Raw genomic sequence first — 18,915 nt, forward strand, 5'->3', positions numbered from 1 at the left:
TATATATATATATATATATATATATATATATATATATACAATATATGTATATGTATGTATGTACTGTATGTCTGTGTCTTCAGAATATTTCCAAGCATATTTGTATTAGTATCTTTAATCAGCTGGCAGCGGTGTGGGTTTTTTGGTTCTGCTTGTGGTCTTGTCAGTTCAGTTGTAGGCTCCACAGTTTGGCTGAAGATGGATTGTGTTCAGACTACAGTGTGTATGCAGGTAAATGTGGTGCTATCCAAACGTCCAACAGACTCCTTGTTTGAACTTTGATCCAGAACTTCTTGCAGCTAGATCTTTGAGATCCTTTGTTTAAATAAAGCACTCTAATTTTTAGCTTATAGTCTGCAAAGGTTGCCATTTGACACAGACAATAACTCCTAATTAAAACTGTGACATTGCCACAACATCAGCCTTTATCAAACCCACTTTCCACCCCAGCCTGGTCACCATCAGCCCCATCGTCTCTCCTAATTCCAGCTCTATTGACGGGACTTGAAATGCATGCAATGTGACCCTGAGGTTGATTGAAGTGAAGTGAGAGATAATAACTTTGCACAGCAGCGATGGAGCTTCTTTGACACACTGATGAAGTGCTGCTAATTGCCAAGTGCCAATGAGAAGTGCTCCATTAATGCACAAGAAGAAATATATAAATAAATAAATATCCAAGTGCTGAGGAAAAAAATAGCATGCTGACAGATTCACTTAATCCATTTTGTTACAGGTGAAGACGAGTCGGATTCCAGGTAATGTGGTGCTCTGGGGCCAGAATGCCACGCTGATGTCGAATTTCAGACGTGGCGATTTACTAATTAACAACTCGGTGTTTGCTATGGGAACTGAAATACGCTTTCCTTGAGAACAACCATGAAATTGTTTTTTTGTACTGTCTGGTTATTTCATGCTCCTTAATGTAAGAACAATGCTTTAATGCTAATGTTGAGATGTCTTGTTCTGCTTTATTCTTTTCACACTGTTGTACATTTGTTGACTGCTGGTTTCCTACCTGATCCCTGCTAATGCTTCTCTAACCTGCGTTTACTTTACAGACAGCTTTAGGTTTCAAAAATGTAACCATACAACATCTAAATAACTCATAAATCTGTTTAACATGTCAGTAAATTTTTGTAAAAGAAAAAAAAGCATTTAAACTCCAGGTAACTAGAATGTTGTTAACCTGTCTAACCGAACAAACCAAACCAAAAGAAAAAGAAAAATCAAGTTCTTCCTGTCCTAACTAAAGATGATTTAAAGTACATTAACCTGTTAAACATTTGCAGTGTTGCCCTTCTAACCTCTAACTTTTCAACTTCCAGATCTGCTTTTTTAACCTTTCTCAATTTGTCTTCTCCAAATTTCTTAAAGGGAACATTGATAATGAGCGCCTGGCACTTGCTAGACAAAGAATCCCCTTCCGATATGGTCGGGTAGTTGACGAGTGGCTATACGAAAAAGGTAATAAAATCCCTTTAACTCCACTAATGGTCTAACTGCTAACCCACCAATAACCACATCTCTGGAGGAGGTGCAGTGCCATGCAGCAGGGGCGAATGTGATTTGGCTCATGAACTTTAAAACTCCAGGTCCCCCATGAACTAATAAGAAGTGGATAACTCAACAGAAATATGGCAATATTTCCTGTTTAGTTGGACTAAGAGTCAAAGCTGTTCAGATGCAGTAAGTGGCATCCAGCTAAAATTCAATGATACTTTTTGAGACTAATGCCTTTCTCAAGCATTGGTGTGCTTGTATCAAAGAGTCCTTATCTGAAGCACCTTAAACTGGGGCTGCATCTCTTCAGAGACCTAACCTCCAAATAACCCAACATAACCCTCTAATAACCTGACCACGTCGAAACAGCCTTCTGCTTCTTTCCTGTGTCTTTTGTTGACTGAATGTTAACATGTACTGAACACGTTCAATCATTCATTGAAAAAATACAACAAAAAAAAGTATGATTCTCATTTGATCTGGTAGAACCAGACTCCCCACTCTCTTCCCCCACTGAAAGTCACTAAAAGTTAAAGGGACTGATGAGGTGTTTGCTTTGTAGTAAATCTATAATTGCTGCACTATCTGGGTGCCGTTTACTCATCTTGTAGGATGCATTAAGAGCACCCTAAGATTTGAATGTGGTCCCCATCAAAGTGATTATTCTTTAACCCTTTGAGTGGCGAACGTCCCAGCCTCTTTGTCCTGTGCCGTGTGTTTGTGCTGCTGAAGGTGGTTGATTCTTTAAAAAGAAGAAAAAAGACATAATTGGAAAAACGCTACATCCCTACAGGGATGTCTGTAGATATGTTTGAGCTGTATTTTGCATTATCATAAATTAAGCATTTCAAGACAGTTGGCTTTAGGGGTTCCCTTAAAATAGTTCTGTAAACTTCAACGCATGCAAGGATGAATTCTAAAGATAAAATCTGTCTCCAAGAGACAAATCATGAAGTATTCATGCAACAGACAAACAAGCTAAATGAACTGCATGCATATTTATTTCACAGAAACAAAACAGTCCTTGCAGTCATATCTAGCTCACATCAGCTGACTTCTTTGCTCCCCTGTGGTGAAACAGCAAATACATTATTGCTGAGACTAGTTAGGACCAAATCCCTATTCAAAAGGATTAAGAGATTAAAGGTAAATATCAAAATGGGTCGACAAAAATGACTTATCCACTTATGAAATAATTTGTGTAAAATAATGAGCTTAAATTTGAATACAGTTTCCCATTGTCTTTAAAATTAAATAGGTCATTTAAATAGGAACAATTGGTATAAACAATTGGAGGGCGTAAGCATTACGTTTTACATTAAGGCTTTGATTTCAAGGAATAGTGTAGTAATGTTGAAGAGAATTGGAGACATTTTCGAGCTCAAAGGGTTAAAGAGGTTTGCTTTTCCAAAATGAGGTGAATAGGATCTAAACCTAAGGAGCTTCAAAGCAGAATCTAACCACCTAGCAGCAAACCAAACTCCACACTAACCACTGAGGGCTTCTCTTGTGTCTATCCATCCCCTGTGATCTTGAATTGGGAGAAATTGGCTAACTTTACCAGTGTTACGTTGCTGGTGACAAATTGAGAGAGCCCTCAGTTATAACCATGTTATAAATTATGTTTAACTTTTAAACCAAATCTGGATGGATGTTAGTGTTTGGAAGAACTTGGACAGGTCACAATGATCAATGAAGAACTAAACAAGAAATTAAACATGTTCTAACCCCCGCTAAATGAAACAAATCCCTAAGTGACACTGAATTCACATTTTCATCCCCTCCGTTTAATGCTAAACTCAGAGGGTTAAAATTAAGCAAATGGCTGAATCCCAAATTTAACACATCTGCTCGAAATAACTACAGTGATATGTGTATAAACCAAGGTCCCTTTAACATTTATTGTTTTCATCACAGAGGAAATGAAAATGTTGTTTTTGTGTACTCTTGTGTGTGTATACTGTATTGTTAAGACCTCTTTTGCACTGGATGATGACCGCTCGACAATCTACAACCAGTAAGAGTGTGGCTTGAATACAGCAAATGTGAAGAACCTGCTTCAGTGTTAAGGCCGTCATGACACTGCTATGTTCTTTGTAGTTGGCAAATATTTACAGTGATGCTTGAAAGTTTGTGAACCCTTTAGAATTTCCTATATTTCTGCATAAATCTGACCTAAAATATCAGATTTTCAAACAAGTTCTAAAAGTAGATAAAGAGAACCCAGTCAAACAAATGAAACAAAAATATTTTACTCTATAAATTTCTTCCATCCATCCATCAATCCATTATATTCCGCTTTTTCAAAAGTCAGGTCGTGGGGAGAGCTTGAGCAGAGAGGCCCAGACATCTCTTTTCACAGACACCTCTTCCAGCACTTCTGGGAAACTTCAAGGCATTCCCAGGTTAATCAAGAGACATAATCTTGGCTGTCCTGGGTCTTCCTTGGAGTCTCCTCCCAGTCAGACATGCCCGAAGCTCCTCCGTGGGGAGGTGCCCAGGGAGCATCCTTACCAGATGCCCAAACCACCTCAACTTGCTCCTCTCAATGGGGAGGAGCAATGGTTCTATTCAGTCTCTCCTGGATATCAAAACTTCTCACCCTATCTCTAAGGGAGAATCCAGCTACCCTGCAGAGGAAACTCATTTCAACTGCCTGTATCTGTTATCGCATTCTTTCAGTCACTACCCAGAGTTGAGGCAGAACCTCACCCTCGACTTGAAGAGAGCTTCTTCTTTTTCTTCTTTCAGCTTTTCCCTCTTCAGGGGTCACCACAGCGAGTCATCCTCCTCCACCTCACTCTGTCACCTCTGTCCTCATTCCAACTACCTCCATGTCCTCTCTTACTGCATCCATATCGTCTCTTTGGCCTTCCTCTTTGTCGTTTTCCTGGCAGCTGCATTTCTAACATCCTTCTACCAATGTATCCACTGTCCCTCCTCTGAACATGTCCAAACCATCTCAGTCTGGCCTCTCTAACTGTATCTATCACTTGTTCAACCTGTGCTGTACCTCTGATCTCATTCCTAATCTTATCCATCCTTGTCACTCCTAAGGAGAACCTCAACATCTTCATTTCTGTCACTTCCAGTTCTGTCTCCTGTCTTTTTGTCCATATCTTGTCTCCAGACCATACTACATAGCTGGTCTCACCACTGTCTTGTAAACTTTTCCTTTGATCTTTGCTGACACCCTTTTGTCGCAAATCACTCCTGAAACTTTTCTCCATTAGCTCCATCCTGCCTAAACTCTCTTTTCACCTCTTTACCACATTCCCCATTTTCCTGAACAGTGGACCACAAGTACTTGAAGTCCTTCACCTTTTTGACCTCTGCTCCTTATAGCCTCACTGTTCCACCAGTTTCCACCTTATTCACACACATGTACTATGTCTGACTACAGTTGATTTTCATTCCTCTTCTTTCAAGTGCATACCTCCACCTCTCCATATTCTCTTTCACCTGTTCTCTGTTCTCAACACAGATCACAATGTCATCTGCAAACATCATAGACCCCAGGATTTCCTGCCTGACTTCATCTATTAGTCGGTCCATCACCAGAGCAAACAAGAAGAGGCTCAGAGCCAATCCTTCATGCAATCCCACCTCCACCTTGAAGCTATCTGTCACTCCTACAGCACATCTCACCACTGTCCTGCTGTCCTCATACATCTCCTGTACCAGTCTGACATACTTCTCTGCCACTCCAGATTTCCTCATGAAATACCACAACTCCTCCCTCAGCACCCTGTCATATGCTTTGCTAAATCCACAGACACAATGGAGTTCTTTCTGACCCTCTCTGTACTTCTCCATCAGCATCTTCAAAGCTCACATACTGCTGCTCACCTCTCATCTAAGTCTTGCTTCCACAATTCTTTCTCATATCTTCATGGTGTGACTCATCAACTTAATTCCCCTGTAGTTACTACAACTCTGCACATCACCTTTGTTCTTAAAACTGTGCACCAGCAAACTTCTTCTCTATTCCTCAGGCTTTTTCTCACCCTCAAATATGCCATTGAATATTTTTGTCAAAAACGTCAGTGCCATCTCTCCAAGAGATTTCCAAACCTCCATTGGTATGTCATCAGGTCCTACTGCCTCCCTCTTCTTCATTCTTTTCAGCGCTTTCTGGTCTTCAGTCTCACTAATCTTTCCCACTTCCTGGTCCACAGTTTATATGAAATCTACTCTTCTTTCTCTTTCATTCTCTTCATTCATTAGCTCCTCAAAGTACTCATTCCATCTTCTCATCACACCCGCCTCACTTGTTAGAACATTACCATTCCTATCTTTAACAAGCCTAACCTGCTGCAAATCCAAAAAAGTTCAATCTGGTCCTCTGGACATTCAAAAAAACAAAAACTAAGCAAAAAAATATATAGAAACGTTTTGTCTCTCATCCGAGAGACTTCCTCAGTCTGAGGTGCTGTATTCAGCTCAGTCTCTTAAATAGCACCTTCTCAGAGCAAATCTGCAAATCCTTTCCAGCCTGATCCCTCTGTCTCACCAATCGGTACAAGTCCTTCTCACCCTCTTTAGTGTCAAGCTTCCCATACAACTCATCATATGCCTTGTGCTTTGCCATTTCCGTCTCCCTCTTTGCTGTACACTGCATCCTTCAATTCCTGTCTCCTCTCTTCAATCCTCTCACTGTCATATTTCTTCTTGGCTAACTTCTTTCTTTGAATAGCTTCCTTCACTTCACTATTCCACCATTAGGTTTCCCTACCATCCATTCTTTGTCAAGATGACAAACCAAGTACCTTCCTATCTGTCTCTCTAGTTACTGTTGTTGTAGTAGTCTGGTCATTTGGAAGCTCTTTCTTATCACCCAGACCTTTCACAGCTCCTCTCTGAATTTCTCACAACAGTCTTCCTTCTTCAGCTTCCACCATTTGGTCTTCTTCTCAGATTTTACTCTTTTTCTATTCACAACAACAGTCATTCTACACGCAACCATCTGATGCTGTCTGGCCATGCTCTGTCCTGCCACAACCTCACAGTCCCCAATCTCCCTCAGGTTTCCTCTTCTACACAGAATGTAGTCTACCTGTGTTCTCCTGCCTCCACTCTTATAGGTCTCTCTTTGTTCCTCCCTCTTGGAACTATGTATTGACTACAACCATGTTCATTCTCTTGGCCCAAATCACCACCATCTATCCTTCCTGGTTTCTTTCCTTGACATCAAACCTACCTATCACTTCCTCATCCCCTCTGTTTCCTTCACCAACATGTCCATTCAGATCTGTTCCGATCACCACTCTCTCCTCCCTGAGAATACGCTCTATCACTTCATCCAGATCCTTCCAAAATTTATATTTCTCCTCCACATCACATCCAACATGTCCACTGACAACGTTTAGCATCAGACCTTCTACTTATACCTTCAGACACCTCACCCTATCTGACACTCTTTTCACCTCTACTACATTCTTTGCCAACCCATCTGTCAGGATCACCTTTACTCCAGTTCTCTTTCTATCCACACCATAGTAAAACAGTTTGAACTCTGGTCCACTGCTGCAAGCCTTGCTGCCCTTACACTTGGTCTCTTGGACACATAAAACATATAGCTTCTTTCTCTGTATCATGCCAGTCAGCTCTCTACCTTTACCTGTCATTGTGCCCACATTTAGAGTTGCAACCCTCAGTCCTACATTGTGATCTTTGACTAACAGTGGCACAATTTCTGCTGGCACCTTGTTGGTCAACAGCACCTGTGGTGGTTGTTCTTAACCCAGGCCTCGACCAATCCAGAACGGTTTTGCCTTGATGAACTTGAATTATAGTTTTGGAAACAGTGTTTTATATTGGATGCCCTTCTTGACACAACCGTCACCGTTTACCCGGGCTTGGGACCGGCACAAGAGATACACTGGCTTGTGCTCCCTAGGCTCAACCTGAAGAGAGCAATCCACCCTTTTCCAACTGAGGACCATGGCCTCAGATTTGGAAGTGCTGATTCTCATAAATAATAAATAAATAATAATAAAGTGCTATGTGTTGTCATCAGTGTATGTTCCCATACAAAGATGAAACTGGCTCTGCATTTAACCCATTGGACCTGGGATACACCCAGTGGGTAGCTATGTAGGTGCCGGGGGAGAAGTTTGGGATTAGGTGTCTTGCTCAGAGACACCACAAGATGAGCAATGACTGGGGATTGAACCCAGGACCTTCGGGTCCCAAGTTGGCTGCCCTGCCCCTACACCATCTCGGCCCCTAATCCCTGCCACTTCACACTTAGTTGTGAACCGCTGCAGTGAGAACTGAAGGTCATGGCATGATGATGGCAACAGGACCATATCATCTGCAAAGAGCAGAGAAATCTTGAGACTTTCAAACTGGATTCCCTCTGCCCCCTGGTTGCACCAAGGAATCCAGTCCATAAGTGGTGCGAGAGTTTGGTTTGCATTGTCTGTCTGTCATTTTTTTTTTATTTTTTTTTTTTAGGAAAATTATCCAATATTACATCATTTGTGAGTGACAAAAGTATGTGAATCGTTCCTTTCAGTATCTGGTGTGACCCCCCCCCCCCACACACACACACACACACATACAGTGCAGCAATAATTTCAACGAAATGTTTCCAGTAACCATTGATCGGTCCTGCACACTGGCTTGGGAGAATTTTAGCCCATTCTTCCATACAGAACAGCTTCAATCCAACAATTTTCAGTCAGGTCATCTGGACAGTTTCTTTTTTTTCCCCTTCAACTTTGGGATGTTGGCGATTTTCCTCACATTAGCTGCTCACTTCAGGCCCTTCCACAAGATTTGGATTGGATTAAGGTCAGGACTTTGACTTTGCCATTCCAAGTTTGACTTGGTCTTATCCATCCACAAAACATTTTTCCAATAGCCTTTTGGCTTGTCCACTTGATCTTAAACAAACTGCAGACGATCAGCAATGCTCTTTTTATAGAGCAGTGGCTTTCTCCTTGCAACCCTGCCATGCACACCATTGTTGTTCAGTATTCTTAACATGAACATTAGCCAATGTGAGAGAGGCCTTCAGTTGCTTAGACGTTATCCTGGGGTCCTTTGTGATCTCACCAACTTGGAGTAATCTTGTTGATTAACCACTCCTTGGGAGGGTAACAATTGTCTTGAATTTCCTCCATTTGTACACAATCTGTCTGACTATGGATTGGTGGAGTCCAAACTCTTTAGAGATGATTTTATAACCTTTCCAGTCTGATGAGCATCAACAACTCTTTTTCCTGAGGTCCTCAGAAATCTCCTTTTTTCCTGCCATGATCCACTTCCACAAACATGTTGTGAAGAGCAGACTTTGATAGATCCTGTTCTATAAATCAAACAGGGTGTCCACTCATGCCTGATCATCATCCCGTTAATTGAAAACACCTGAATCTAATTTCATTTTCAAATTAACCTATCCTATAAGTTCACATACTTTTTCCACTAACAAATATGTAATATTGGATCATTTCCCTCAATAAATTAATGACCAAGTATAATATACTTTTTATTGGCTGTCCAAACAGGTCTCACTTGTAATTTTTTCTTCGAGGCTCAATGTGACTTATGTGTTTGAATAAAGGTTGACTGAATTCATTAATTAATTATTTTTTGTCTCATTTGTTTAACTGGGATCTCTTTATCTACTTTTTGGACTTTTGTGAAAATCTGATGATGTTTTAGGTCATCTTTATGCAAAAATACATAAAATTATAAAGGCTTGAAAAACTTTCAAGTGCCTCTGTAGATCTCCCCTACTATATTTTATGTCCCCAAATGTCCTCCAAATGACCTTGTCCACGTCCATAATTTTTTTCTGATCATCAACACAAACTAGACATGAGGCTTATGTGAGCAAACCAACATCAGCGCTCTTAATCATGTATACTCTGCCACCATGATTCACATAGGACCCTTATAAGCTACCATTGCAATAGTTAACCACAATCTTGATGAGGGCGTTGTGCGCATTCTCAAAATAATTGTGAACTTAACACACTCTATCACTCCTAATGAGGAACCTACTGCGTTCTTAATATTTGCATCAAGACTCTATAAAGACAATCCAAGTTCGGGCTGATTTTTTTATGTTATTGTAGAGTCATCATCCTGTGCTGGGGGAGATGGTGTATTTGAATGTGACCATTTGTTATAAACCCCTGCATCATTTATTCAAGCATAGATACTCCAGGCTATGTTGGCAATTTTAAGTTATGTTCTCAAGTCTTTGAATATTCACACATTGTTAGAGATTTTCATCATAGAGCAGAAACTATAATGTCTTATTTTCAAGTGTATTTTGTGTTTTTATCAGTTCATCAAAAATTATACATCCTACACTTTGGTCAAACTTTGGTAATACTAACACAGTATTCCTGAAAAAGTTATGCTACTTCACTCACATGTGGACAGAAGCATAATAGGAGTGCTAAGTGAGTTATTTTACTCTCACAAGTCAGTCTTTGGTCACACCAGGATGTAATGGAAGTCATTGGAGCCAGGAGTGTCCTAAAGGAGAGCTGTACCGTGTCTCTGTACTGTCTCTCTGGATCTCATTCTGAACCCTTATCCAATCTCCCATGCTGAGGGTGAGGCAGATCAGAGTGAGCATCTCCTGCCCACTCTGTGCTCACTGACTAAATTCAAAACGGCAGCAATTACATAGGCCCAATGGAGGGGAAAATATCCCATGTCCCAAAAGTTTTCAACAGCTTTATCTGAGACAAAACTTACAGAGATGCATCCCCTTTTTCTTGTGATGAACCTGTCATTCCAGGTGTTCTCCTCTGTAACAGCCTCTCCAAACACTCACTCTCATTTTAGTCTTTTTTCCTTTGACATTCAACAACTTTTACCAAAACAGCATTGTTTATATTGTTTCATCTATCTTACAACACAATATTACTTTTCAGGTTCCTGATCTCATTAGAGCATTCCAAAGACATAAAATACAATTTAAACATGGTACTCCTATTTGTGTCTTTTAAGAAAATTAACCAACAATGCTGTCAATATGACATGAGCTGTTGCTCATGCTTTGTGTTGAGTTGTGGTTTCAAGAGAAGTACCAGGATGTTATCTTTATTGCCCAAAAACAGGCAGAACTGGGTTTTAGGTTCAGTGTCAACCAGTTTTCTGTTAGATCCCTTGGACCCAAATCAAAACAATCACATTTTACTTGGTGTAAGGCCAGAGCCCAAATCAAATCTCCCAGCCAGGCTTTAATCCAGACCCTGCTATTCATGATATCCACTTTATTTCATACATTCATTCTCAACTGGCTGCAGTCAGGTCTGCAGAAAGCAAATCCGTCTGAGTCTGTATTTCAGCATTTCTGTGATGAGCACCGGCTCCCGCTGAGTTATTATCTTCTCTCTCCATTTGATCTTTCTGCACCATTATAGCGCCATTTGAAAGAAATAGGGGGAAACTGAATGAATTTGAACATGTTTGCTCATGAGTGAAGAAGTGGCGGCGAGAGAGCGTTAAGAAAGTAGGGGCTTGTTTCTATTATTTCATGGTTCCCACCGTGAAATGGCCTAAAAACCCAGCAAAGTTTCATTTAGAGGAGTAAAAAGGAGAGAAAAGATTGTTTCCAGCTATTTCTGCTGTCTTTCTTTCTTACCACTACAGTATCACATGTTTAAGATCAACATACAGATAGGGGATCAGCTATAGAGCCACGTCTGATTAAATCCTATTTACTTTCTCCCAAGACCCACATTCTCCTCTACCATCCCTGAGCTTGTGTTGTCTTTTAGGACCTCGGGGGCAGCAGACTGGCTCCGAAAGCTTTCACTCCACAGTATCTTCATACCACATTCGGCCCCACATTTCTATTGTCAAACATGATTAATTTTGTTTTACTTAAACCACTCTAACGTCTGAGAAATTAAATGGTGAAAATGCTCTTAATTACCAGAGAGCCGTGTGCTGAGAAGATAACTTTAAAACCCTTTATAATAGACTTTTTCTGCATCCCACCCATCCCCATTTGGCTCTGCTCTTTTTTCCCATACATTCTCATTTTAAAAGAGAAAAAAATGTGGGAGTTCTTGTTTGTTCATTCTGAAACTCAAAAAAAGAGAGAAAAGTGCAACCACAAACCCATAAAGACCCAACTTTCTGCTCTGCACATCACAAACAACGGTGTTGTTGACAGAGGTGAATTCTGTGCCATCCTTCGCGCCCTGCTACTCTGCAAAGAGAAAAACATTTCAGATAGAAGTGCCTTCCAAACATATGGCAGCCCTTCTCTCTGCGAGATAACAGGAGTGGAAGGTGGATGAAAGAGGTGTAATGATGGCAGCGGTGGGTGAGAGATGTCGCTCTCTTCAGCTACAGTCCTTTTCACGTCCCAGCGTATACACTTAGATCATCTGTTACCCCACCCCTAGCACCATCCTCCCTCTCCCTCGGTAATCACCTCCTCCAGGTTAGCTTCAAGCTGCCATCCCTCTTTTGTCTGCACATACAGTACATTCTGGGGGTTGTAGCAGATATGCTGCCATTATTTCACAGTCTCCGACAGGCAATCTGTGCATTAGCAAGCAGAGCGTGGCCCGGGTCCAGCCCACTCTTTGGTTTGGCTTGGCTTAGTTGGTAATTACCAAGCACAGCTCATCTGAGACGAGCCATTTCTCTCTCAGTTTAGAAAAGAAAAAGTTGAAGATGATGGCGCCTTGATGCAAATCTGTTGTTTGAATTTTTTTTGTTGCTCTTGTAACTGCAGCAGCTTCTAGAGGCTGAAAGGACTGAGCTAAAATGAACTTAGCTCTCTTTTTGAACCTAACATCAGACTGGAGCTGTGCACCTTGTACTCAACTGATAAATACTTTTTAGGTGGTCAGGCAATGCATCACAGTGGGAGAATCCTCAGGCACACATGAGCAATACAGTGGCTTCTTATAGGGGCAGCTGTGCTTAGAACAGTTGTCTTCCAATGGGAGAGTTGGGGGTTCAATTCTGCCAGCAAACATGCTGACGTGTCCCTGGGCAAGACACTGAACCCCCCATGGCCTCTGTTGTGTGTGCCATTGGTGTATGAATGTGATCTAAAGCACTGATTAGTCTCTACAGATTCAGATTAGTCTTTGTATAGATCTAGTAGAGTGCTATATGAATGTGTGTGCAGAGATAAATGAGGGCACAGATTGTATTGTAGAATGCTTTGAGTGTCTTGATTAGATATGAAGGCACTATATGAGTAGAGTCCATTCCATTTATTGTTAAGATAACCATTTAAAGAAAAATAATAAATAAAAAAATGAATGCATGTACAATACATACAGTACAAGTTTGACCATCATTATTGTCTGTAGATGACTTGTTTGACCAGTATAACTTGTTTTAGATCCATATCTGCGGTATTCGCACCACTGATGGTACTCAGGGGAAAAAAAATGCAAGTTCAATAAATACCACAAGTTGAACAATGATGTTAAGCTGAAAAACAGTGATAGTCAAACATTTGAGTGACGTTAACAATTAATAACTTTGACTCTTTAAAGGAAATGATTGTAACTGAGTTGCAGACAGTTCAGAGCCGTTTTTTTCTGCCTCTTTCACACAGATGCAGACACATAGACTTTTACTATTCCACTAAGGCAAAGCAGAACAGGCAGAAGGAAGAAGCAGTTGTTGTGACTGGCGAACAAGCGCTTAGGAGAAGAGTCTCGCACGCTTGAAAAGCCTGCAGGCAGGACAGCGCTGTTCAAAAGATTGACTCTTTTGAATGGTTCTTTGAAAGGAATGCATCCACAAGATCCATTAAAGAGCCATAAACTCTATCTCTGGATAATTGCTTCAAATAGATGGCAATCTTTTCTACAAAAAGAATACTGAAATCAAAAGTGCATGGAGAATATTTCAATAAACCCTGTGGAAACGTAAGAGGACAACAGTGAACTGATTTGCTAGTGGCTACTTAAGCAGCCTATGATATATGTAAATGACATGCTAAAAACAGCAAAACTGAGAAATTGAGATCAAAGTTGTCTTTATTAAGTCTCGGTTTAAATGAGTTTAGAAATGTCTATATGTGGTGTTATTCTCAGCAACAAATGCACAAAACGATTCCATTTTAAATAGCACCTTTCAGCCACATTAAGGCTACATTCACACTGCAGCTTTTAACGCTCAATTCTGATTTTTTTTCTCTCTGATTCAATTTTTTTGCATGATTGTTCACATTATTTTAAATATATAACCTCCATCCGACTCCAGTGTGGACCGTTTGCAGTTCTGAGGCGACCCGCATGCGCAGATGTGACGTCACACGCAGCACAAGTTTAAGGAAGTAAATATGGACGCTACACATTTTAGCACGTGTGATAGTGAAGCTGTTGAGCAATCAGATCTGATTCAAATATTATTTGACATGCTGTTTGGTCCAGTGTTTGCATTTAATTTAGCCTCTTGACAAATACTCCAGTACAGCATTGTATTGTTGTAATGGGAGCAACATACTGAAGGTAGAAATTAATGCAAATATCTACCCCGTCATGTTAGCATTGATACAGTCCATCACTAACGTTACAGGATCATAATGCTGTAGATTCTCAGTCATCCAGGACACGGGAAATTTAAAGAACAAAGGAAAAGCAACTGGATGTTTTTTTTTCATTAGCTGAAGACGTGTGAAGTTCCAAAAATTAAACTGTACGAGGTTCATATCATTATTATTAGTACTTGGATCAATCCACTTACCCCACCTCACTGACATAAAGTTGGATGAAATGCAACATGACCGTTCAGCATGAGGTTGCGTTGAAAAACACCGGATATGTATCCGAATCAGTACGACATATGAAGAAGACCTGGGTCATATTTGGAAAAAAAAAAAAAAGGATTTATCACATTCAGGCTGTCATGAAAAAAATCAGATTTGGATCGTGTTTGCCTACATTGTGTTTTCCACACCTTGATGACTCTCTTCATTATAACACACTGACCTAAGCCTAAAACCTAAGATGGTTGAAGGCAAAGGACCAGCTGGAACATGTTAACCATGTTAAAATTATTCAGATTAAAGCATATTGTGGTTTGTTAGAATGTTGTGATTCATCTGAGTAGTGGGCCTTGGGTTCAGTGATGTTATGGTCATTACCACTAGACACTCAGTAAAAGTCCAGAAGGATTCAAAGATTAAAAGTTCTTTATTATTATTCACATCTCATGTGGTACATGAGGTGGAAGGAAATTGTATAGACAGGGTCCCAGTTACATCCAACAATAGGAAAAATATAAAGTGTAAAAAGAAACAGTAAATAAGGATTTAAGATATAAACTAAGATATATGCTAAACGAATGCCAAATGATACGCTAAAATGTCTAAGATATATGCTAGTTACTATTAGTGCAAAAAAATACACCGAATAGCAGCAGTACGATTCTCATAGGTTCAGTTCAGCTATAATTTACACGCTTAATGCAAGCGGAGTCAGGCTCGGAGCCCCAAAACTAGCATAAACTGGAATTTATTCAAAGCATGCAACAAAAATACAGAAACAAGGCGCCAAAAGTGAAAAAGAAATAAATCTGCAGCAGCATGGTCCTCTTGGCAGAGTTGTTCTGATAACAGTGAGTTTGTCTTGGCAACATGGTCCAGTTAGCAGCATGATACTGTACTAGAGAAGACAATGATCAGGCTCTGCTGTGTGTCTATTAGCTACAATATCTGGGTTTGTTAGGAGTAAAAGTTATGTTAAAAATGCACTGTTGATTAGGACTCAGTTTTCCTCCCATGGTCCAAAAACATGCACGTTAGAGCGGCTTGGGATGTTATCAGTCCATTAAATGGCCGTTATTAGTTGTTATCATCCCCATATGTAGCGGTCAAACTGTCCCACCTACCTCCTAGTAGGTTTAAAGGTACATTATTATTGTTATTATTGCTGATAATAGGCAGCGTCACACGGGGGTAAACCAGGAAGTGTCTTTTTTGTTTTTTTCCGGCTTATGTAACCCTTTTCCTAAACGTAAGCTTACACCTGACCCAGAGGACCAACCCTAAACTTAACCCCCTTACCCTTGTGCCTAAACCTAACCAAGACCCTAAACCTAACTGCCAGACCCTTTACTCTAAACCTAACCACGTGAAACTATTATGAGCGCAAACAAAGGTAAAAACAGAGCCTATTATCATCGCTAACAACGTACCTTTAAACCCACTAGGAGGTACAGGGGGGGGCAGTCTGACCGCTACATATGGAGATGATAACAACTAATAACGACCATTTAATGGCTGATAACATCCGAAGCGGGTGCACGTTAGGTGTTGGGGGACTTCATGGCTGTTATTACTTACTAATGTTAAATTAATGTAGAACCATGCGTGTGAAGTCAAGAGAGTCTTTTTGTCTACTCAGAGAGGAGCCTGGTAATTGATAACTTCTGACACCTTCACATCTGTGAGCAGTGAAGCAGAGGTTGTGTTGACCTCGCCTCTGTCTGATAAGGATTATATGTAGACAATTCTTTGTGCTGTCTGTGGGCAGAGCTTGTGACCAGAGCTTCATGTTACACCTTTGTGAGCCTGTGTGTTCAATCCGCCCCCCCCTTGCAAGGAGTAAACCTGGATTGAAAAATTCTTCTTGCATTCTCTGTGTGGCTTATTTGATTAATGAGATGATGATAGGATAATTCAATTATCCAACATTAGGTTCATTAGTAGCTCTAAAATGTCTCTGGGTGTGAGTGAGTGAGAGAGTGAATAGTTGTCTTGTTTGTCTCTATGTGTCCCTTTGATGGACTGGAGACCTGTCCAGGGTGTACCCCGCCCCTCGCACAGTGATTGCTGGACATGGGCACCAGCGACCCCCGTGACCCAAAATGGAATAAGCGGGTAAAGAAAATGGATGGATGGATGAAATGAAACTATTATTTACTTTTATAATGTTGGTACCTGAAGAGCTTAGTCTTTTCTGATGTAGTATTTTTATAAAAGGATTAAGTACTGTAACATTCAACAAATTGATAAAAGTTTTAGCAAACATGAAAGTATCATTTATATCTATATCACTTCTTACAGGTTTTATTTCTCAACAGCTGTGGGCTTGAAGCACGTCTATCGGACAAGCAGTTTTCATACATCTCCCCCCATGCAAATGCATACCTGCTTCCCTATAGATGAAATCTTATTCTGGTCAAACAATGGGAACACAATAACACATACTGCAGGAGGCCACGGCCTCAGATAAAGAAATGTATATTTCATTTGAAAAACAACCTTGTCATTGTCACAAAGTAACGCAATAATTAGCTGACTGCACTGAAAATTCAAGTTCAGATGTTAGAAATGACAGATGTTATTCAACATATTTACCATGGGGATGACTTTGTAGAAGTCATTCTTTTCTCTTACCTTGCTGTTGTACTACTGTATATCAAGAACTCTTCTGTCTTTTTACAGCCTCACTCATCAGGCATGTCCTTAACTGTATCGTATATCTTTTTCTTCCCATCAAACCTATTATCCTTCATTTGCTTCCTCTTCATCTTTGACTTGCAGTCCTCGACAGTCTCACTCATTGTCTGCCCTCTTTGTTTTTATCCTCACTCCTTATATTTCTCCTTTTCCCTTTATCTCTCAACTGAGCCAACATTTCTGTGTTGGCCTTCTTTCTTTTGCTCTGAGTAGGTAAGCTGTTCACTGGTAACGAATAAAAGAACATTACTTATTGCAGTCTTTCAACAGTGAGGATTTAATTGAAACCTTTAAAATACTAGAGTATACTTGTATAAAAAAGGCATAGCTAAAGGAAGTTAAGAGAAAAAACTGACAGGCCAGTGTAATCTGTGCAGTGGGAGGGAGTTCACGCCGTTCCCGCACTGCATGCTGCATTCCACTGTGCATTAAAATGTAAAAATATCCAGTCTTCCACATCTTAGCAAGATGCTGTGACATGTAGGGGTCATTAATGCAATAACTCTGCAAGGAAATCAAAGTTGGACAGCCTCTGATTTCTCTGTGGTGCTTGTAAGGCTACCAGCTACTAGCTGAGGGCGGATGTGATTGCAGATGATAATGCCTCAAGCAATACCTGTGCTCACTTTCTTTTACCTAGATGATCTGTTTAGGCAGCAAAGAACATACTGGCCTAAAACAGTGTGGGATGTAACTAAGTACAAGTGCTTCGTTACTGTACTTATGTAAGTACTTAAGAGCATGCATCAGGATGTACTTAAGTACATTTATCATGTATCTGTACTTTACTTAAGTAGAGTTAAACATGGGTACTGTCAGCATTTACTCCACTACATTTTACATGAAGTATCTGTACTTTCTATTACACTACATTTCTATAATGCATTGCATTACCAGTTACATTTACGTTGTGTTTTTTTGATTTGTTCATTAGTTTGACAATAACCAATGGAGAGAGGGGAGTTGGTCCATTGAATCACTGCAAAGTGGGCAGGTAACGTTAGGCCTGCCTTCAAGAAGAGCTGGGCCAATGACGTATATTCTACTTTGTAGTATATACTGTACGTCATTGAGCTGGGAGCACCTAAAATGTATTCCACCACGGAGACTCAGTCAGAAGATATGTGCCACCCATGGCCTTATTGAAAGATTTTTGAAAGATGATTGAAAGATTATTGAAAGACTATTGAAAGATTATTTAAAGACTATTGAAAGATTATTGATGAAAGACTGTTCAGTACAGTAGGACAGATTCTCTCTCCCAAATGAGACAGACTAGACAGAAAAAACTTTGAAAACCAACTTCTTCTGAACTTGAACAAGAAATTCTTGCTGCAATATAAAAATGTGTCAGTTCATGGGATGTTAGGACAGGAGACAAAAGATGTCTCCAAATGTCTCGACACTCGGGTCCATGTTTTAAATATGGTGTCAGGAAGTTAAAATATTGTTCACTATTGACCCATTACAAGGTTGACTAGACAGTATTTTAACTAGAGTTGATGACAAACTGGAGTTGAACTGATCAGAGCCTATTTTTTATGTCTAATGTTCCTTTTTTCAGGCAGACAACTTTTACTTCAATATGTTTACTGCAGTTAAAATGACACATTGTTTACTTTGTGTTAAATAAAACTTTCAAAGGTATAATCATTCCTCTTTCTTATTTTGCTTAATGACATTTAACTCTGCACGTCATCCCTGAAATTCTGACTCACAGAATCACAAGTCCAAGTGTGAACTGTGTCACAGAGTAAACACAATAAAAACATGTATTATCTGCAGCATCGTTCAGTAAAATGACACAACACTATTAATGTATTACAGAAAATATACATACGATAGGCACACTTAATGATATTGTAGACCATTGCAGTAGGTAATACATTCAGCAAGTACTTTTACTTTTAATACTTTAAGTATTTTAAAAGCAAGTACTTACTTCACATTAATGTGGTACTTCTATTTTTACTAGAGTACATTTTTGTCTGTTTATT

The 18,915-nt window shown here is 40.0% G+C and overlaps 2 protein-coding genes across 3 annotated transcripts in view; both read left to right on the forward strand.

The window, feature by feature from the left end:
- LOC119414734 (neurexin-2) overlaps nt 1-18,915 on the forward strand; it is a 1,264,057-nt gene that overhangs the window by 770,434 nt on the left and 474,708 nt on the right. The window lies entirely within an intron of this gene.
- The window catches only part of LOC119408335 (neurexin-1-beta), a 447,382-nt gene that overhangs the window by 366,336 nt on the left and 62,131 nt on the right, over nt 1-18,915 (forward strand). Inside the window, exon 4 of one of the 2 annotated variants that reach the window (XM_037675133.1) lies at nt 1,378-1,467. The exons of the other annotated variant lie outside the window; for it this stretch is intronic. Coding sequence (XP_037531061.1) covers nt 1,378-1,467 — 90 coding nt within the window. The remainder of the gene's footprint in view (nt 1-1,377; nt 1,468-18,915) is intronic. 2 annotated transcript variants of the gene reach the window in all.

This window comes from Nematolebias whitei, chromosome 1 (genome assembly GCF_014905685.2).
Source record: "Nematolebias whitei isolate Nwh7 chromosome 1, NemWhi1, whole genome shotgun sequence".
NCBI classification, from domain to species: Eukaryota; Metazoa; Chordata; class Actinopteri; order Cyprinodontiformes; family Rivulidae; genus Nematolebias; species Nematolebias whitei.